The sequence below is a fragment of the Oreochromis niloticus genome, linkage group LG12, assembly GCF_001858045.2.
Source record: "Oreochromis niloticus isolate F11D_XX linkage group LG12, O_niloticus_UMD_NMBU, whole genome shotgun sequence".
Taxonomy (NCBI): Eukaryota; Metazoa; Chordata; class Actinopteri; order Cichliformes; family Cichlidae; genus Oreochromis; species Oreochromis niloticus.
In genome coordinates this window covers 31747152-31769760 of record NC_031977.2, presented here as the reverse complement: position 1 = coordinate 31769760, position 22609 = coordinate 31747152, and the positions used below count along the sequence as shown (strand labels likewise).

The 22609-nt window shown below is 41.2% G+C and overlaps 1 protein-coding gene across 3 annotated transcripts in view; it reads right to left on the bottom strand.

Moving 5' to 3' along the window:
* Positions 1–2556: 2556 nt before the first annotated feature.
* The window catches only part of ddr2l (discoidin domain receptor family, member 2, like), a 37638-nt gene continuing 17585 nt past the window's right edge, over positions 2557–22609 (bottom strand). For all 3 annotated transcript variants that reach the window (XM_005451448.4, XM_005451450.4, XM_025897017.1), the window contains exons 2-19: positions 19560–19658; positions 19279–19381; positions 18984–19053; positions 17667–17819; positions 15260–15407; positions 14780–14885; positions 14520–14700; positions 13243–13483; positions 13082–13159; positions 12691–12833; positions 11801–11912; positions 11519–11635; positions 10221–10465; positions 10009–10136; positions 9288–9485; positions 8927–9161; positions 7070–7219; positions 2557–6802 (exon numbers count right to left, since the gene is read on the bottom strand). In XM_005451448.4, coding sequence (XP_005451505.1) covers positions 6668–6802; positions 7070–7219; positions 8927–9161; positions 9288–9485; positions 10009–10136; positions 10221–10465; positions 11519–11635; positions 11801–11912; positions 12691–12833; positions 13082–13159; positions 13243–13483; positions 14520–14700; positions 14780–14885; positions 15260–15407; positions 17667–17819; positions 18984–19053; positions 19279–19381; positions 19560–19620 — 2604 coding nt within the window. In that variant the 5' untranslated portion in view covers positions 19621–19658 and the 3' untranslated portion in view covers positions 2557–6667. The remainder of the gene's footprint in view (positions 6803–7069; positions 7220–8926; positions 9162–9287; positions 9486–10008; positions 10137–10220; positions 10466–11518; positions 11636–11800; positions 11913–12690; positions 12834–13081; positions 13160–13242; positions 13484–14519; positions 14701–14779; positions 14886–15259; positions 15408–17666; positions 17820–18983; positions 19054–19278; positions 19382–19559; positions 19659–22609) is intronic.

Below are 22609 nucleotides of genomic sequence, written 5' to 3'. Positions count from 1 at the left end.
TGCTCTAACTTCCTTTGTAAACCTTTTCTGAATGTTCGTGTACTCAATTTGCTGATTGTCAGTCTGTCACTGACGGCCTTTAAAGTGAAAGGAAAGGAAATGTTCAAAAATGAAATGGCTGAAGCTATTCTCAGTCCTTCATGAAGCTTTTGGTGTACGTGACAGCTCTCACACTAAAGAGATAAAAATAGTCCCTACTGTGACCGGACCTACTCGCACATTTGGAAGGACAGCAGGGAGCAGAGCAGCACCAACAATTACAGCCAGGTTGGGTTTGGCTGGATCTACTCTAGCATCATACCACTTTTATAAAAGCTGTTGTCACCTTGCCCAGTGTTGTGTAAACCTTCACACGTGTGGAAAGTTTTTGGTGCTTTCTCAAACTCACAGCACATTTTTAGACTGTCAATTTATCAACCAAGAGACATTTACACTTCATACCTACACAGAGCCTTGGCAACTTTAAACAAGTTTCTATCAAAGTAAAACCTGCGCCTTGCCTTTTGGCCGTGAACCACCGTTATGAAATCTGCCGGCACTGAGCCCACACATGCAGGCAAACCTCTGCCTTTGGCTTCTTTGCCAAATTTAGGACGGTTACAAAATCTGTGATTGTCAGGATTCCTGCAGAGTTCATGAGCAACCTGCAAAGGTTTTATAACACTTCTCTTTCATTATTCAATTCGTGCAGTTACTACAGAAACTAACTGGTGGATTATGATGCATGATAAATGCTAGATACAAAAAAACCCCATCTCAAACTAAAAGAGACCAAAACTCAATTCCAGAAAAGTTGTGATGTTGAGTAAAATGGAAATAAAAACACAATGAGATGACTTGCAAATCTCATAAACCCATATTTTATTCACAATTGAACATGGAAAACATATAAAATGTTTCAAATGAGAAAACTTTAATTAAAAAGTTATTTTAGATTTGATGGCAGCAATCCCTTTAAAAAAAAGTCGAATGGGGCACCAGAAGGCTAGAAAAGGAAAAAAAAGATCATCTTTAGCATCATTTCTCAGAAGTAAAGATAAGCAGAGGTTCACCAATCTGTAAAAGCATCTACAATCAACAGCATCTACTTAGTCTGTGCAACAATTTCAGAATATTGTTCCCAAGTGTAAAATTGATTTTGAATATCTAATATCTACAGTACATAATATCATCAAGAGATTAAGAGAATCTGGAGAAATCTCTGTGCGCTAGAGACAAGGCCAAAAATCGGTATTGGATGTTTGTAATCTTTATAACTGCAGGGGGCAATGTATTGAAAACAGGGATGGGTCTGTCATGGAAATCACTGCATGCTCAGGAAAACTTCCACAAATCATCGTCTGTGAACACAATTCCCTGTTCCAGTCCTGAAATCCAGGTTTAAGTGCTATCATGCAAAGAAGAAGCAATATCTGAAAACAGAAATGCTGGTGTCTTCTCTGGGCTAAAGCTCATTAAAATGGACTGAGGCAAAGTGGAAAAGCTGTTCTGTAGTCAGAGAAATCCAAATGGGAAAGCTCTTTGATTTCTGGTGGTATGGGGGTGCATTAGTGCCTATACTGGTGGTTTGCACACCTTAAAAGGCATCATCAATGCTGAAAGGTATGTACAAGATTTAGAGCAACATATGTTTCCATCCAGATGACGTCTTATTCCAGGGAAGTCCTTGCATTTTTAAACATGACAATACTAAACCGCACAAAGTAGTAGAAGAATCCAGGTACTGAACTGGCCTGCTTGCAGTCCAAACCATTTGCCAACTGAAAACCTTTAACACATTATGAGAGAAGGTGTTTGTCTCCTGCATCCAAACTGAGAGTTAGTGCCACAAATGAGAGGCATGAAAGCTCCCATTCTACTTTTAAATATCCCAGTAAGCAATGTAGTACTTAAAGTCTTTAAGATAAGATGAGGCCTGATTATTCAAGAATGGATTTTAATTCAATTCTAGATTGAACAGGGAGCCAATGATGCAACCATTTTGGCCTAATAATGTAACCCATGTATAAGGCTGTAGCAGCAGCTTTACAGTTTTTCCAGGTGCAACAGCCAGCTGTTTGGTAAACCCACGGTTACTCTAGACATATTTTCCCGAGGAGGCTGAGACCAAAGTAGAGCTTAAAGAGACTGAAATGTGTCATTTTTAATCATTGGCTGTTACGTTTTATTATCAGAACACAGAACATTCAAACCTGAAACGAAAGGCATAAAATGTGCAGAAATCAGGCCTTCAGTGTTCCTTCAGAACAACAAAGCTTCTCTAGGACTCATTTCCACATATAGGCTGTCCTGTGTGTATGTGTGTGTGTGTGTGTGTGTGTGTGTGTGTGTGTGTGTGTGTTTTAAATCTCTCTGCTGCCCCCTGCTGTACAGAACATCGATGTGGTCTAGACTGAAAACTGTAGCGTCAACCGTTGAAAAAAAACCCCTCATGTGCTTTTACCTTCAAATAAGCTGATTATGAAAAAAAAGCTTAGATTTCAATTTGCAGCGTTTTCTCTACTCATGAAAAAAACTCAAACAAACAAATAAACAAAGACAAAAGAAAAAAAAACATCTTTGACACATTTACTGTTTATTATAGGAAAACAAACCAAAGTGAGATAGAGTACAGAGTGAAAACCAGTTGGGACCAGAGAAGAAGTTTCCTCCTCCCAATATATTAATATAAACAGCTACTAGCCTATGTACAATATGTGTCTGAAACATACTGAAGATGGGACAAAGATTAAACAGTGTGGATGAGAAATTACTGTGAACACAACAGGAAAACAAAACAGAACATCTTGTTCAGAAAAATGTCCATAAATGCTGAAATCCTGTGTAAAAAAAAGGGGGAAACAAACACAAATAGCTATAAATTCAGATAGACAATTAATTACTAATAAAAATTACCACACCTAATCTGCATTCACACACTGAGATATTATAGACCAATTATACTGTACACTATCAAACTAAAAGATTTCTCTAATGGAACCAAAACAAAATACACAGGCTCACTGTAGCAAAGGACTCTGGGAGATTGAGTTTAGTGGTTTCCTTCTGTCCATCTTTTCCTCTTGCCTTGAAAACAACAACAACAACAACAAAAAAACCAACTCCCTCTTTTGCTCAGTTAACATAATTTGGCACAACCGAGCAAATCCAGTTAACCACTTTAACCTCAACTAGCTCCCAGTGCTCAAGGGAATGTTGAAAAGACTCACTCGGTATCTCACTTTCTCTTAAACACTCGCACAAACACACTGAAAGAAATGTAAGATACAGTACAGATAACAAAACACTACTGTAACAACAACAAAACACAGAAAAATGTACTCAAAAATCTACATGTTTGGTCTTTCTCCGTTTGCGCCATTTTTCCTTTTATACGATTTGTTCTCAGGGAGGATTTAAAATACTGCAAATGTGTACTGCATACAAATAATACACACTGACATTAACTGAGTGACCTAAACAGTAAAAAAACAGACATTAAATTATGATTTACCACCTTTATACATTAGACAAGAACTCTGAAAAAGACACATCAGAAGTTTATTGAGTCATGTTAAAATGGATGGTGCAGGAAGCATGGGGACAGAGCGGCTCTTGCTACTACTAACATGATAGCCACTATCAGCGTCACTTGAGTTAGTTAGTCAAAAGGCTGCAGTGTTCGCTGCCATCCACAGACTGTAGAAAAGACAGAAAGAGTCTCTGTGTCTGAAAAATGAGGCACAGAACACAGAAGTACCTCAAACCTCCCATTTCTCTAATCGCCAGCCAGAGGAAACTCCACTGGTGGCAAAAAGAGTCTGATTGTACAGAAGTCTATGGGAATCTCTCTTCAGCTAACTTCATTTGTGAAGTAAAGACTTTCCTAGGTAGTTTATAGTCTTATTCAATAGTTTCTAGTCTGACCTAATTCAGCACAAATTTTATTTTGTAAACTACGGTTCATTTAGAGTTAACTGGACTTAAAGCAGGGTATGCTTTGCCTATGCAAATGAGCCTTCCTTATGACCATCCCTCAGTTTTATAGTCAAATCCATCCCTCCCTTGTCAGGTTGTGCAAATTACTCACTTTAGGGTGGCTATGGTCACCTATCTCTATGAATCTGTATGGTTTATATCTGTAACTGTTCGCTTAAATCGTTGCACTGTCAACATGAACTTCCTTATCAGTTATAAATTTTTAATCTTGCAAGAAGGAAGTTGAGGACTGATACTTAATTAAAGTTAATGCCAACACTTTGAAGATGAGACAGAGAATCATGAAAATCCAACGCTCGTATCGTTTGTCAGTTTTGGCTGAAGCTGAAATCATCATGAAACATTTGGACATGAAACATTTATTGTTTTGTTTTGGGATTTTTTTGTTAAAAGTTTATTACTCCTAAGACATCCTGACAGAAGAACAATAAATCCAGTCTACAGTCTGCATCGATCCAGCATTAGTTCTGTAAACGAGACTCATCTGAATGCTATGCAAAACAAAGTCAGAATGAATTAACTGCTTTTTAAACATAAAAATCTTTATGGTTGTTTCAGTAAAGGTGCAGCAGTGATTGGATGACTAATGCAGTGACTTCTCTGATGCATTAACCTGTCAAGTGGCCCCCATGTAAAACATACACTGATATCTAACACTGATCTCCCGACCAGCGCTCCTCTGAATATGAACCATATAACCAGATCCTCTGAGCCGAAACATTAATCTTTACACCTACATTTGATTAAATATAACTTCAGGAACAGGCTCCGCTTACGGACAAACTAAACTAAAATGGTACAATCTGCCACAGGGTTATTCCACTACACAGGGTCAGAAAATGAACTATTATTGCAGGGAACTCTTTGGTTAAATACCTGCTCAGTGTTGGAAGCACTTAAGACATTTTTTAGCTAAAACCAGTGGTGACAGACAAATGGCTTTTTCCCAGTTTCCTGCTTTGCCTAGTTGGAAATCCAGCCTTGGTGTAAGGCCTCCATTTGCCCACAGTCTATCAGCTTTCACTGATCAGTGAACCTTGTTCTAACGCAGTAGTTTGGGAACTCACAGCCCCAAATGTAGATGGTACATTAAGTCAAGACAAAATGCCTTGTCTTGACTTACTCAACTCCTGTCTTGATATGGACTGATAGGCTACTGTACCGGAGTTCAAATCCTAGCAAATTCAGACTACAGAAGACTAGACATATCATATGGTGAGACATCTACATGTGCAGCAATGCAGTAAGTATTACTGTAGTTTATTTCTGTGATTAAAACTGACTAAATGAAGGCAGAGCAGAGCTTAACACCTTCAGCTTTGTGAGTTCAAATAAGGAGATACGCAAGGTGCATTCATAAAGTTCCACAATGCCCATCAAAAATCAAAAAGGATACCTGTTTTAAATCTCAGGTGGTCTGCCTAAGCAGGGCTCCCAACTATCAGATTTGCATTTGTGTGTCACTGACGTGTGTGACCAATGAACCTGAATTCCATTTTGAGAGGACAAACCAAGTGCTGAGTGAAAATCCTGCTTTTTTAATGTTTTGCATGCTGGTGTGCACTAAACTCCGACCACGCTCCTGGTGGTGCCCACGTTTAAATCAGGTATGCTTTTTGATTTTTTTATCCACAAAATGTATATTTTGCAGGTCCCCAAAGACAAACACCGACAGGTTAAGCAACACCTTGGTATTCGATACTTGGTTAATCTCCCTGTGACCAGCATCTGAGGTTCAGGCGTCCCTAACCTTTCCCTCTGGTACCGATTTTGCTACATATGCCAGGCACTTTGAATAAAAGGATCATAAATTTTGACCGTCATGCCCATCTTCACAAAGACGTTTACAATTCTTTTTTTATTTTAAAATTACATTTCAACACTTTTTTGTCTCTTTGGGAACAAAAGTGGCATGATTCAGTTTTTTCTCATGTGGCTTGAATGTGCTTTAAGTTCTTTTTTTTCAAAATTTCCCACAGATACCCACCGACTGATTTTCAGTCTGTGAGCCACACAGGTTTCTTCAGCTTCTTGGCACCGCGACGTGAACCTCAGCTGACCAACATTCATATCCACAAAAAAAAAGACCAACAATTGTGAAACTCCACAAAACAACAAAATTATAAAATAGAATAAAAATCTAAAAAATAAAATCCTACACTAAAATCTGACCCTATAGCCCTAGCTCCAGTGTGGATTAATATATGAACACGAATAACTGAGAGACACAGACACAGTGCTTTACAATAATAATAATAATAATAATAATAATAATGATAAAAACCCACAGGGAAAGGAGGAACTACCAGGACTATCCAGTTTTTTGTCATCTCTAAAAGTCAAAGAGAAGGAAACAAATGGTTTAAGGCAACTTTTGGCACAAACAAGTCAAAAGGCTTGGGGTAAAGCGGCTGTAAAAAAACAGAAGAAGCTATGAAACTGCCAATGGTTTGTTCACTATGGACCAAAAGGTCTGAAGCTTGTGATATTTTGTCCTCTGAGCTGACTAGTCATGTCTCCCTCCATCATCACCTGGTCTTTCAGAGAAGGGAGTCGCTAGTGCCGTGAAGCAAACCAATAATCCCTCCGCACTGTAATTCCAGTCCTCTGTGCTCTTGTGTCAGTCTGTCTTCTTATAAGAGTCCCACCGCCACAGAAATCCCAACTGGCAGATCCCAGCGGCCTTGACTCACTGGTTGACGTGGGGCTTCAGGGCTTGGTAAAGTCCCTCGAAGGTGGGTCGGTCAGGGATATCGCGACTCCAGCAACGCATCATCAGCTCAAAGAGAGAAGGTGGGCAGAGTGGAGGAGCATAGAGGAAGATCTAGTGAGGGACACAGGAGAATTAGAGTGATGAGAGATTCGAGTGATTTGTTAAAAAAGACAAATGTTGAGTCAGGTTTAGTAGCCCCTCAAATTTATCCTGCAGGCACTTACGAGGGTTCTGATTTCCAGGTTTGTAAAGACTGCTATGAGCTGCCTTGGATCCAGTTGCAATTAAAATAAATGTTTGCAGTTTTAGTCTCAGGTGGGCAAAATGATTTGACCCAGTGACAGAAGGTCAATAATCTCTGACTGTGTTTCGTCTCACCTGTCTGCCCTGGTTCCTGAAGAACTCGCCAGTGTTCTCTATGACCTGTTCATCAGACAGCAGGCTGTAGGGCTGCTCCTTACACAGAGTGAAGATCTCCCACAGGGTGACTCCAAAGGCCCACACGTCACTGGCGGTGGTGAACTTCCCCTGAGGAGAATAATTACATCTGAAAGTTTAATACTCCAACTTTAAAATACTTTTTCTTATTTTCATTAACTCTCTGAAGACAGCTGCTGATGAAATGTTGACTCTGATGCTTTGTGAGACTTACAAAAAAATATGATACGATAAAAACGTATGATAAAAAGCTTCTGCTTTAGACCTGGTTTGGGTCAGCTTGGATCCATTGTTTTTTCGCTTAACTTTACAGCTGCAAAAGACATTAAACTTATGCAACCACATTCATAATGCAGAACAGGAAAGTTATTCAAAGAAAACACTGCAGCAAAAAAGATGTTTCATTGTTTTAGGGTGCAAACCGCTACTGGTGCTTCCCCTGGAGGGCAGGAAGCTTTTGAAGAACTTTGTTCCCTTAGCTAAACTTCCTTTAGTGAAACACTGAGCAGATTTTTTTTTCTGGTTTTTTTGGGGGGTGGGGGTGGGGGTGTATGCCAGTCACGGGTGCAGCAGCCTAAGCAGAGAAGCCCAGAACTCCCTCTCCCCAGCCACCTCCTCCAGCTTATTCAGGGGAACACCAAGGTTTCCCAGCCCAGCCAAGAGATATAATGTCTCCAGCATGTCCTGGGTCTGCCCCGGGGCCTCCTCCTGGTGGGACGTGCCCGGAACGCCTCACCCAGGAGGCATCCTTGTCAGATGCCCGAACCACCTCAACTGGCTCCTTTCGATGTGGAGGAGTAGCGGGTATGTCCATTTTTGAAAAAGGAGACATGTGAGGGGAACCTACATGTTTTTGATAAGTCACTGAACTGATGTAGGCAAATTTCCCCAGGGTTTGAATACAATTTTAAGCCTATATACACTTCTGAACATTAACTCTGAACTTTTAGTTCTTCTTCTTTTGAATATTAAAGACTCTAACATTTATTGACTACCAGTCATTTGAAAAAGATTATTTATAGGATTGCATAGAGTCTGGCTTGGCTAGCAGTGTGTATGAAGTATTGGGGGTTAAGGGGGCTAGGTAGCATAATCAGCAAATCTGACCACCTATTTACCAGCAGATGTTTTGCCAGTTTGGAAAAGAAAAACCCCTAGGAAATAGAACAGTGGGCTAAAATTCCTCCACAATTATATTAGACTAATAAAGTCATAAAGCAAAAGATTACCTTCAGTTATTTCTGCTAAAGATGGTTCTTCAAGCTACTGAATCATGATTAGTGCTTAGTTTTTCACAGACAGAATCCTGTGAAAACGTATCAACTTATCTCATATGACAGCAGCTCTCAGTGGCACGTTTGGAGCCAAGTGAAGAATTTGTAAATTTGTTGTTACAAAAGACAAAAGCTTCAACTTGGAACCACATTCAGGTCATGTATAATCCCCCCAAAATACATTTTTTTAGATTATTTTCACAACATTATTGAAACTACAATATACACCCACACTCATTTTTACAAGACAGAATTAATGTACAAATAAGTTTCAAGTTTAAAGGTACAAAAAGGAACTTTTCAAGGAATATCGGCTCTTCTGTCTGCCTGCAGTGGAACTATTGTTTGCACAACGTAATAAAGAGGAAAGTATAATATTCGTAAAGCATCTGAAGATTTTTAATGTAGCAGCAGAATAACTGCAGAACTTCCATCAAAAAGTAACCATTGACAGAGGTGTACAGTCTAAAAGGAGGAAAATAAAGATCCTATCCTAAATCAACTCCCTTCCTCCAAACCTTACCAGCAAGATGCTCTCCCAGGCCATCCATCGTATAGGCAGCACCGCCCGGCCCTGGATACGGTAGTAGTCGCTGCTGTACAGGTTTCGGCTCATGCCGAAGTCGGCAATCTTGATGGTGAGGCGGCGGTCCAGCAGGCAGTTTCTTGTGGCCAGGTCACGGTGCACAAAGTTCAGAGATGCCAAGTACTTCATCCCTGATGAGATCTGCACCGCCATATGGAGGAGGTCAGACAGGCTGACATGGAGAAGCAGGAAGAGATTAAAAGTGGTGAGAATCAAAAGTGCACTAACAAGATAGTTTAGAAACCTGACGGTCGATTGTTTTCATGTATGACCTGTGTAAACTGTGTGCATGTTTAACCTGACTGAAGGGATGTTGTTGGCATGTGTTAGAGTGCTCTCGATCTCCCGCTGCGACAGGAACATGTTGAGGTCTCCGTTCTCCATGTACTCAGTAACCATGCACAGTGGGTCGGACGACACACACACACACAGCAGTCGGATGATGTTGGGGTCATTCAGACGAGACATAATCTTTATTTCCTTCAGGAAGTCGTTCCTGATCGACGGACAGATAAAGGAGACGAAGCATTTTCAGATCTGTTCATCAACTCAGAGGAACCAACTACAAGTATCTCTTCCTCAGTGTTACAGTGAAGCCTGATGCACAGATCTTATTTGTTCCTGCACATCCCTTGAAGCTCTTACACCAGTTTATCCTAATACATTCTCATCTACGGAGTCAAGTACTGCTCTCACTTCAAATAACAGTCTTTTAAAGACAAATGTGGTCTGCATTTGTGTGTAGGAGGGCTTTCTGTGCAAAAATTAGTCAACCAGGAAATGCAGTTTGGAGCTTTCTGTCCTGCACGTTATTCATTTGACTAGTTATGGACTATATTTTTGTTTTTAGTATATAAATAGTAAAAAATTCTCATCATATGAACACATTAAAGTAATGAATACACTGATTTTAACCAATATATGCTCTCCAGGGGATGAACCTTTGACCACCTCAGCTCCAGATTGATATAGTTTGACGTAATCGCTCTCTGTTTCATATACACACTCATAAAGAGTACCTGGCTTGGCTGGTAGCGTCGGCCCTCAGCTGTTTAACAGCCACAAGCACAGAGTGACCGTCTCGGTCAGGGAGGGGCGAGCCTTCCCCAAGAAATTCTGGGAGTCCCTCCGCCTCACACAGGTGGACCTGCCAGGGAAGAAGATGAAATAGGGATGAAATAAGATTTTTCCAGGATAACTTTGCAGCCCACGAAACCTCCCACAATCTCACCTCGCCAAACTGGCCCTCCCCCAGCTTCTCCCTGAAGATCAGCTGTTGCCGAGGAAACTCGGCAGCGGAGATGTCCTTCCTGGTGAGAGAGTCCACGGTGAGGGCAGGGACGGCGTACATATTGCTGCCAGTGACGCCCTGCAGCCGCACGATGTCCGTCTCAGCGTAGTGTGGCGCATTGCTATGGAAACACTGGTGCGGCGTGCACTGGGTGATGTCTGGCTCAGCGTAGCCACCTCCACATGCTGTTGGAAAGACAAGTGCTTGTTTAATTAATGTCTAATTAAAAAAAAACTGAAGTGAAGCTTACTGAAAAGTACCAACAGCACAACATTATAGTACAAAAGTTAAATTACTGGCAATTTCTAGTTTTCTATCCAAAGTAAAAGCAGTACTTCTTTATCATTTTACTAGTACCATTATTCTACTTGCTGACTGAAGTTTTACTAGTTTGAAATTGTTTTTTACAGAAGTTTTTTCAATCCAGGATATCCCAACCTCTCAGGGTTAGGTCCCCTCCAGTAGGTCATGAGAGGTCATAAGATGATTCATAGAAGGGAAAAGAATTGAAAAATAAAAATAAAATAAAATGCAGTTTCCAATCTTCACTTGATTTCACTTAAGTATACGTGATCTGATTAACTGCATGAAGTCACACCTTTCAACTCTTACCACGAAGCCATCCTGATGTCATATGACAGGAAGTCAGCAGAAGGAGGTCATAGAGAGGATTACCAAGGAGGAGAGCTGGAAGAAGAGGAAACTTGGAAAAGAGGCGCAGAGAGCCGAGAGAAAAAGGAGAGAAGCACTGCAGAATAAGTATGAATGAGCATGCATGTTCAACTTCATCAGGGAAACTTAAATAGAGAGAAAAAGGAGAAAAACGAGCTTATTTAACATGTTCTGAAGTAAATGGAGAGAAACAGGTTGAGGAGCTGTTAATGAGTGACAGAAGATCAGAACTTTGATGGATGCTTGAAGTTTGTAGAGTTTGTTTGAAATTACAGACATCGCCACCAGGAGGCAGCAGTCTCTCTTATTGAAAGGCTTTCGACCTTTTTCATCTACAGCTGTGATTAATCATGTCATAATGGATAGATCTGGAACATCTCTGAGGCATCAATGATTCTTAACACAAATTCCTACTGCAAACCTAAACACACGGTTATGAAGCGGTCACTCAAATACAAACATCATGACGCAGCGTTCAAAGGACTTTCTGCTATTTGTCAACTTGTGTCTTTTTCACTAATTCTTAAATGAACGCCTGCATCGACTTCATCGTTGAAGGTGTTTACCAGATGCTTCTGCGCTCTGTGACAACTCTGGAAGCTTGTTTCTCAGCACCGCTGGGTTCTGGTACTGAGGGTCCAACAGGAAAATTCTCTCGTAGTGAGGGTCAGCGTTCACGGGACCTGAGGAAAACAGCAGGAATCAGTCAAGGATAAATAATGCTAAAGGTGTATGTAGAGAGATTTTCTTTAAAATATCTCCCCTACAAATTTCACCTAATCTTTTCTGCATGAATAATAATGGCAATCAAAGGCATGTTTTAAATGATACAAGTAAAAGAAGAGTACCAGTCGGGGCGCGTCCAGAGCGCGGGGGCACAGGTGGAGTCTGTAATATGATGGTGTCACTGCAGGACGACAGCCGGACCGTCACCTCCTCATCAAGAATCCGACGTGGACCCTAGATTAAGATGGAAGAAAGAAAAAAAATAGTTTGAATCAAAGAAACAAAGATACCTGTACAGAGTCAGTCAGTTCATTCTCATTTGTTCTTTAATCAGATTTAATGCTTAATAGTCCTGATTCAGCCACATACATAAACAATAATCTTATTTCCTAAAAAGAAAAATAAATATCTCCCACTTGAGTTTGTAACCTGCAGCTTTTAACCTCTTTTTGAAAATCAAAATAAATTTGTGAGATGATGTAAAGACCCTAAAATGGAACCAGGGACCTCCTGCTGGACATCTATTATGGCCTGTATTTGTATAGCACTTTACATAGTCCCTATGGACTAAGTCCTTTACACTACATACAGTCATCCACCCACTGGTGATGGCAAGCCAACATTGTAGCCACAGCTGCCCTGGGGCACATTGACAGAGGCGAGGCTGCCGGACACTGGCGCCACCGGGCTCTCTGACCACCACCAGTAGGCAACGGGTGAAGTGTCTTGCCCAAGGACACAACGACCGAGACTGTCAGAGCCGGGGCTCGAATCGGCAACCTTCCGATTACAAGTCGAACTGCCAACTGTTGAGCCACGATCGCCCCGTAGGAAACGGTTTGCATTGCAGCTGTTTACAGGAACATTTTTTAAAACCTAAAGCGATTACGTGATTACAGCATCTTTAACACCAACGGACATGACAGGAAGATAACAAAATAAAGGCACTTTATTAAGAAACCCTCACTTCCACTCAAAAAAACAAATGTTTATCATTTATTTGTATCCTCACCTTCTCTAATACCTTGCAAACGTACTGACACCATAGGATGAGGAAGATGATGATGACCAACAAAAGGATGATGGTTACCAGGCAGCCGATAAGGATGGGTGTTTTCCCATCATCTGGTGTGACACTAGCTGATGGAGCAGCGGCTGAGAAGAAAGATTAGAATACCATATACCAAAGATGTTATCATTTGTTTCTGCAAATCCATTTGTTAGTGGGCTCCACTAAGTATGACAGAAATGCTAAAAAAGATATATGTCCTCAAAAATTAAGAAGAAGGCAAAAAAATTGACCTGAGCACAAACTGACAAAACAGCGCCCTCTATCTGTCGCAGTTTTGAAGTGGCGACTTTAAAACTGTCTGTCTTTAAAGTGAAACAATTAATTGTCACACCTATCTTCTGTGCAGGTGTTGTGATGGTGTCCTGAGTGGGTAGAGGAGATGTCATCTGGGTCAGGAATATCGTGTCCACTGAAAAACAAAAACCAGGAAGTTACTTATTTTTCCTTTTTTACTGTTCTGCACTTTCGTTTGCACATGCGTGTGTTTGTTACCTGACTGAAAGGAAATCTCACTGAACATCATCCAGACGTCAGCAAAGTAAAAGCGGCAGCGGAGGGATTTAGCAGTGCGGTGGTTCAGATCCACGGTGACGTAGCGAGCACTCGGATTCCGGTCATCCAGCACCGTCCTGAACTCCACAGGCTCCGCCTCCCATACAAAGTGGGGCTTAAACCAACAGGAGACCGAGGAGAAGATCTTCACATCGCGGGAGAACATGTTGTTACTATGGACCTGGATGGAGAATGAAAATAAGAGTAAGTAGCAGAACATCTGCTATTGTTTGTAAAGCGTGAGGGAGTTCCACAGGGATCTAAAGCTCATTTATAATGGACTCAGACAAAGTGGCAACGATGGCACAGTAGGAGGAGATGCTAGCAGCTGCTGATGCGTGACTTAAAAGTAAACACATGACTCCACTGAGCATTGCTGGAGCACTTGCTGGCTGCACTCCATATTACAGGAAAAGCAAATGCTGGATGGAAAGTACGTTTGCAGTTACATCAGTTGCACAGTGATGAAGGAGAGCTGTAAGCAACTGGTTAAAAAGCTTGACCAGATATACAGGTAGGCAGAAAATACTTTTCAGTCTCTTTTATTACATGACAATACTGTGCATGCTCCTTAAGACGTACAAAATTAAGTTACTTTTGTTAGGAAGAAGTTAAAACACAAACCAAGCTCCCACTTGGGTTTGCACTAATAAATGCTGCTGCCTGGAAGCTTCGATCACTTATAACACATTGTTCAATATTTTTACACACACATACACACACACACACATACACTCGTTTTCATATCTTAGTGAGGACATCTCATTGACATAATGCTTTCCCTAGCCACTTACCCTAAGCCTAACCATCAAAAATGAATGCCTAACCCTAACCCTCAGCCTAAACCTAACCATAACCTAATTGTAATCCTGACACTAAAACCACATTCTGAATCTCAAAAGTGCCTTCAAACTTGTGGGGACGGGCATTTTGTCCCCATAAGTGACTGCTGGCCCCCACAAGTACAGTAACATGCAATTTTCTGTCCTCACAAAGATGTTTAAACATGTCCATTGCCATCAGCCTAGGCTGACGCTGACATGGTGCCGAGCAAACTAGAGAAACCTGACACTGGATCTGAAAGGCAACTTTTAGACTCTGAGTAAGTCTGGTAATTGCAAAAGCAAATGTAAAAGTGCTGTCAACCTCTACTGCTATGACACAGTTTGTGGTGAGTTCATAGTACTGATGAGGTAGAGGAAGCAAAAATGAAAAACCTTCATCGAGGTGAAGTTTCTCTGCCTGTCGAACACAAACTCCATCTCCACGTGTTCCAGCGAGTCGTTCTTCCAGCCCAGGTAGTCGTAGCCAGGCCACACGCTGTACTCGTGGGTCCGTGTGAAGTCATCTTGGCCAATCACGCCATCCGTCAGCTGACCCAGGCCCCCGAAAAGCTTCCTATTGGATGACAAAGCAGTCAGTAAACAGGAAACGCTGACATGTGATGTGAGTACGAGTGCAGCAAAGAGAGACCCACCCCCTTTCGTGTACTCCATCATATGTGGAGTCATTGAGGTTGGCGATGGGATAACCCGGCGGCTGCATGCGCTGACCCTCTGGAGCGCTGTAGGATATCAGCCCATCTGAAACCAGGAGGAGTGGAAAGTTAAAGGTGCAGTTCATCCCATTTTACTGTTATCTCACCACAATAAGATCCCACAGCTGCACTCAGAACAGCAAACTTTCAACCTTCATGACAACAGTGTGAGGATCGCACTCATATCATTCAAATTCCTGTTTTTGCTCAATATAAGGATCTGATAAACAGCAGTGTTTGTTAAATAAAAGTGTTGCTTGTGGATGAAAAACGGTTGTTTATGGACATTAAAAGCTTTTATGTTGACATGTTTACATGAAGAGGTTTACTTGTCTCTGAGGAAGCGTAAACAGTCTCTAATGGCAGTTGAGCTGAAGAAAACACACATTAACAAGGAAACTGTGTGTTTATGTGTCCTACCGTCCCATGAACAGCCGTATAGCTCCACTCTCATGCAGATGGTGGTGGACAGTCTGGTCACGGGGAGCAGCCGGACGTAGCGGGTGACGATCGGGGGGCGGAGGTCCTTTATGACAGAGTTGTAGGCATCTTTGTTTCCCTCAATAATCTATACACAGATATCAGGGATACAAACAAGACCATCACACCAGGAGTACAGAAAGATTAAACCCCTGGAGCATCTGTTCAATCAATATGTTAATAGCGTTGTTACAAGTTGTCATGTGATATGTTTTGACTTTATAGCCATCTTTATACAGTCCACTGATTTTCAGATAATTCCTTGACAAACAGTGTCCTGGCCAGGTGAGGCCTGCGCCCTCATTATTCCGTGATAAACGAACCAGACAAGAGATCTGGAGTTGATTCCAAGTGTTGAACTTGTATTTGGAAGGTGTGCATTGGAACTCCCAAAGAGACATTGGTGCAAGTGAAGGAGGGAATTTTTAGGCTGAAAAAACAAACAAACAATAAATCTATTAAAGCAACACGTTCCCACTCCCAAAGCGTAACATTTTATACCAGGTGACAAATAGCCAGTATGTTACGCTTTCAGCCACCCAACGCTTTATTACGAGTTCGGAAAATGAGAACCGTTGGAATGAATGCACACATTTATGTTTATTTTACTTAAATCGCTTTGGAAAACACTATCTAACACGATTAGGGTGTTGGTTAAGATTAGGGATAAGGATAGGGTTAGGGCTGGAATACACGGCTGGAACATCTGTTACCGCGGGAGCGTCATTCTATTCGATTTCATCCACAACCCAGCGCGTAGCATAGGAAAGCAGAAGGTCACCTTTCGCATTCCCATAGAACACCTCGGGATGTGACAAATTGTCGGTATATTACACGTCGGGAGTGAGAATGGGCTGATTAAAGAGCTAGTAGAAACGTTGCTATCTAGCCACTTTTATAGGTTTTGTGCTACTTTTGTTAAATCCCTTGATTTAGACTTGAAGGTCTGCATTTCAGTCACATTTTGATTGCTTGATATAAAATCCACTGTGATGGTGTCTAGAGGAAAGTTTGTGCCTGACAATAGGGAGTTAAATATGCTGCAATATTAGAGAGAGAGCCCCAGTGAGCAAACAACCTGCTATGAGCAGCGCTTGGCAATAGTGGGAGGAAGAACTCCCTTTTAACAGGAAGAGACCACTGACAAAATCAAGATCAGGGAGGGGCGGCGACCAACTATCCGTGCATCTGATATCCCTGTGTTGGTGTTTTTTCTGCATCATAACAATGTGTGTCCAGGATCAACATTGAAAGTGACCAGTCACATTGTTGTGATGTCACAGCTTTGTATTATGGGGTAAAAAAGAAAAAAAAAGGCTATGTTTATATGAAACTCTGTGTTTTCTTTATTAATTTATACAATCTAATAAAAATATTATCAAGTTAGCTTTGCTGTTAGCCAATGCTGTTGCTGTTGCTCATGTAGGTTTGCTAGTGATACTTTTAAAATCATTAACTAACTTCTTGGCCAGTGCAAACTGAAAGCTGATTGGTCAGTTGCAACGTAGATCCTGGACCAACATTATTATAATGATGCAGGAAAATTTCTTTAAAAAGACAAGAAAAGCTATGCTAAACAAATACAAAATGACCGCAAACACACCCTAAATGACCAGAATGATCGAACAAAGTGACAAAAACACGAAAACAATCACAAATAGATGCAAAAGGACGGCGAGGATGATCCCAAATTTATGTTCACAAGAAAATAATGTATATTTTTTGAATATTCACTGCCTCTCACACAGTGCCCCTGCACAACTGCACGTGTAGAAATAAGCAGCCGAACATTCAAAGCAAAGAAGACAAGCTTGAGAGTTTCTGCTCTGCTGAACAACTGACGGCATGAATCAGTTACTCCCCAGCGGATGTTTCCGGGCTTCATTTCCTAAAGTGAAAAAAGCACCCTGAGAAATTTGGAATGTGAATCTCTGTGCTGCTGGGCACAAAATAACCAGAAATCTGCACAGACTCTGGGAAGTTCCCCATGTGAATGTGAGGGAGGAGCCTCAGATCAAAAACATGATTCTGGTGTTTTAAATTGTTCTAACAGTGTTGTGTAGCCGCCGGGGACCTTGAATGCCAACAGGAAGCTGGTGTGTAAATGTAATTTCCTCTGATATGAATATGAATGACCAGAAGCAGCTTAGAGTGAAAAACGAGTGGAAAGAAATCCTGTTTTTTCTTCCTCTTTCTCCACTCTTCCCTCCATCAGTCCTCACGTATTTTCTCCTATTCTTCCTTTGGCTCAGACCCTTCTCATGTCCCATTTTTCACTCTGTTTCCTCTCTCCTCTCATCAAGTCATGTTTGTTAAACCTCTGCAGTCAGATATTTGGGTCACTCACCTCGTTCCCCTGCCGATTCCTCCAGGACTTCCACAGCTTGCCGTCCCTGCTGTAGTTTACGCGATACTCTCGGGCAAACTCATTCCCAGAGTTCCTGATATATCGTCCCTGAGTACCAATAACCGTCAGAAAGGTGAGTCTGCCCAGATCCACCTAAAAAGAAAATTCCAGCAAAAGGCTTTCGGTCAAATCATGTAACATGCGAGTAACCTAAAAACCAAAGGCTGCATTTAAAGATAATATTGTATCATTAATGTGGGAAAATGGTTCACCCCAAAAGTATAGAGCTGAGCCATCCACACATCTGGTTGTTAATCCTGCAATTTTAATGTCAAGAGGCATGCAGCTTCCAAATACGAAATGCATTCAAGTCAGAGACCTATAACAGGCTTCAAAGTTGGTTTTTATCGTGAGCTGAGTGTTTGCAGTGTCTCAGGATTTTAGTTGCATTTCTACAGAAATCGGCCCATAAAGAAAACTGTAAAAACTAAAGATGCTCTGTGTGCCTTTACAACAGTGTGCACACAAAAAGCTCTGCAACATCACAAAATTATTTTCAGGTTTTAGATTTTTTTAATTACTTTTCTCATTTTAACATATTAAATGTATGTCAATATACAGATATTAAAGCGACTTAAACAGATGTGAAGTGTAAGACTGTCTGAATCACATAAATATGCAGCTCATGTGCCACTGAGGATTATCCACAGTCTTTGTTGTCCACAGATGACTGTGACTGAGATTCTCTCCTTTGATATTTAAATACCTACAGCTTCACATTGCAGCATTCACACGTGGCGCAGTATCGATACCACCAACTTTATTAAAAGATCTCTCACTTCTGAAGCTACGTATTTCTTTGTGTTTCACTCCTCCCACAAGTCAGCTGTTATACACAGATTTAGGTTTATATGCCAGTTTGTAAGAAAACAGCCTTCTCTGGGTAACACATGAGCTTCTAGATTTATCCAAAGAATAACTTTGTAGACCATACACAGACTTCACCTTTAAATCAGAATGTACTGAATTTAGCTGCTTTGCAAAGCACTTAAATATTGTGTTACACTCTGAAACCTCAGATTCTGATCCACTGTGATCTTTTCACACGTTCTCATGTTACACTGACTGCGCAGCGCCACTTTGTCCTGCATGCACGACACCTTCTTACTTAAGGAGTAGAACTTAGCCACATAACACTGGACTTGATGTAGATTTTGAGGATATCTGTCATCTAACTGAAAATACCCAGAGATCACTTTGTAACATTCAAACAAAAGCAGGTACCCGGACATGACTGAGCACGCGTCAGACACAAACCTCGAGGTACTGACTGACTGATGGCTGCGCTGCAGGACACCAGGCGCCGTGTCCCTCCTCACGATTCAACCTGGACACACACACAAACAGATAAAACACACTTGCACAAGTTTAACCAAAAGATAGAGTTCTAAAATCTTCAAATTTTCATTTGTCTTCATTCTAAGGCATATTTAATCAATTTTGTATCCCACAATTCCATTTCAGGTTTTTCTTTTTTTCTTTACTCAAGAGTTAAAAACAATAAAAGACACTTTTTTAAAACCAGTCGACTTAATGTTTAAGCCACACTGACCTGGCGTACTGTGGTCCTGTTGTTTCATGCCATTGGCTGGATGCTTTGAGCGCATCATCTTTGATCCGTCCATCCTCCATGCCCAAGGGGTAGCGACAGTGTGCTGGAAAAACACATTCACAATTTTATTTTTATGTGTTTTGCAAGGACGGGTTTTAGACCTTTACAAATGAAACATTTTACTGAGTTGTAACTGTTTAAATTGGCTCGTTGCAGAGGATGAATTTAGATTTAAAATCAAGATGGGGTAAAATGGGGTTTGTGTGTGTTTTCCTGTGTACCGGGATCAATCTGTCCGATGGCTGCTGTAGCTTGAAGGATCAGCAGCAAGAAGAGGTGCATGATGGTCCGCCGATCACACCAACACACACGCTACATTTCTGTGAGACACAGAAAAAACAACATGAACATCTGCAGCTGACAGTGACTGACGGCTCAGACAACAAGGGAATAAAGTGTTACAGTAAACAATTCACTCTGGAAACCCATCCTTTTATTTTCTTCATTTTATCCAATTCAGGGTTGTAGTTGGGCTGGAGCTTATTCCCTGGACAGCCCACCAATCACATCGAAACAGACAACCATTTACACCTATAGCCAATTACGAATACCCAGCTAACCTAACGAGGATGTCTTTTGACAGTGGGAGGAAGCCAAGAGTGCGTGGAAAGAACTCATTCCGAAACAGGAAAAGCCACTGCAGCACCATGTTGACTTCTTTTGGGAAATATCCTTGCAATTTTTGCACATCTTTAGGAAAATTATGAGGAAAGTTTCTATAAACCAAACCATAAAATAAATCATTGTTTTGTCTTTAAATTGACATGCCAATTTGCACATATGCAAAGACCATTACTGCCATTGTAAAATAAAAAAGGTCCTATAAACACATAACTAGAATAGATGTTTAAGTCTTTGATTTTGCCGCCATCGTGACCCACAGTTAACAATCATAGTACATAAACGAATTTTTAACGTCTCCTGTGTGATGATGAATTTTTAAAGAATTCTACTTTTGTTGTTTTTTGCTGCTCCTATCCTTATTCCCCCCTTAAAATGATTTATTCCCTCTCATCCCATTTTATCCCGCAACATATTTTCATCTGGTTCTAATTTATCTACGTTTAAAGAATCATTCTACGATTTACTATAAAATCTAGAGAGTCTTTCAGCTATCACATCCCTCATTTGAGGCTTGAATAGACGTGAACGCTTCATTCAAGCAGAACTCTGGAGATTTAGGTGTTCCATTGTGCACATTAAGAGTAATTTAACTGATTATCTGACATTAAAACATTCAAAACTGCAATTTCCTCCAAACAAAACAAACAAAATCTTTGTTTTCGCTGTAGGAAGTCGGCTGTCTCCAGCGGTCACTGTTTTACACAACTGCAGCAGGATGGATGGACGAGGAGGAGGCTGAATGACTCCTACCGTCATTTACGAGAGGACTGTGCGTGTGTGTGTGTGTGTGTGTGTGTGTGTGTGTTTGATTTCACAATGTTATTGCTGTTGGAGCGGAGTAGTTTATAAACACTGGACGCAAACAGCATCCCACTCACAGAGGTTACGCAACACTGAAGAACACACACATACATACACGCACATGGACACACCCCTATTGTTGCACACGAAGCATTTCAAGCATAAATACATAGACACATATAGAAAAACTACAACTGTCTACTCGTATTGTCTTGTTCTCTACATTCACTCTCTGTCAAGTTTGCAAACACCAGCTCTCGGGGTCAGAACAGCTGGGCAGGAGAGAAAGACGGGGTGATAGAGAGACAGGCGGAAAAAGAAAATAGACAGGAAGAAAGACAAAGAGAGGAAGAAAGAACGCAGACAGCGGGGTGAGGCCGAGGGCCGATAAGAAAATGAAGAAAAGGAGAGAAACACAAAGAGAGGAGGAGGAGGGAGGTAAAGGAGAGACAGCAAGGTGGGGAGGACAACAATGGGTGGAAGGGAGAAGCAAAGAGAGAGAGGAGAGCGTTAAAGTCAAAGACGAACTTCCAGGTTTTTTAAACTCTTTTGGGATCAGAGCGGAATTTGACCCTGATGCTAACCCAGTAAAGGTGACACAGCCCGAGTAGAAATGAGCCTATCAACAGTTCAACAAATCATTTCACACACTTTAACTTTTCATTTTAATAATATGTCTTTCTTGCAGATTTGAAGCAAAAATAACTGAAATGTATATTTTTTTTAAATTTGACCTCCTAGGTCTTGGCGTCCACATATGTGAACATCACATTTTGGGTTGTCTAGACCAGCGGTCCCCAACCTTTTCTGTGCCACAAACCGGTTTATGGCCAACACTATTTTCACGGACTGGCCTTTAAGGTGTCGCGCATAAATACAACAAAATAAGACCTGTACCAGTACCAAAAAAAGAAGATTTATTCATAACACACAGGAAAAGACCCAGGGAAACAGAGTTAACGATAAACAAAAAAACACTAAAAAACGATAAAAACCCTGAAAACCATAAAATAAATTTTACACCCGTGTCTCAACTCTCGTGGGCACGGTACCAAACAACTCACGGACTGGTACCGGTCCGTGGCCCGGGGGTTGGGGACCGCTGGTCTAGAGCAAAATACTAAATTTTGCTCTACAAGGGCCTGATATCCACTTACCAGGACACTACACTGCCACTGTTCTATCGAAATTTAAAGCGAATGTCGTCATATGTTGATCTAATTTTTCTCAGAAACAAAAATCAGGCAATTCTTTGTTTTTACATTCATCAGGTCCCAATCAGCCCAAATAGCAAAGAGAAACTGAAAATGCATGCAATGAAAGAGTTCCAGTCTTAGGAGGTTAAAAGCAAAAAAGAAACTAAAATCCATCTGCAGAACAATCACAGTGGCTCTGTCTGATTTGAGAACAGGGGGAGACACAAACCTCTCTTGATGGGGCCGCAGCACAGTTCTGGTACCAGACCTCACTTATAAAATATAGAAAGTTACTGTAGTTTAGTTTAGTTTCTCCTTTTTTTGTCAAAGCCACAGGGAGCTTCAGATTCAAGACCTTTTGCTCTACAATGAAATGAAAAACACAATTAAAGAAGAATCACGTCTGATGCATCCAGTTTGTGTCGTGATGACTTCAACAGGCAAAATCTGAAACTGACCATAAATCAAAACCTTTGCTGTCTGTCCTTGTGGCAAACAGCCAGCTCAGCGCTAACAGGAGTTAAAGACGGGAAGCCTTGCCGTCTTGACATGGATGTGAATGTTTCGGTCTGTAGACACAACAGGCTGCAGCAGCTGATTGCAGCCCACTTCAGACAGACTTGCATGTTTTTCTTCACATACTGACTGTT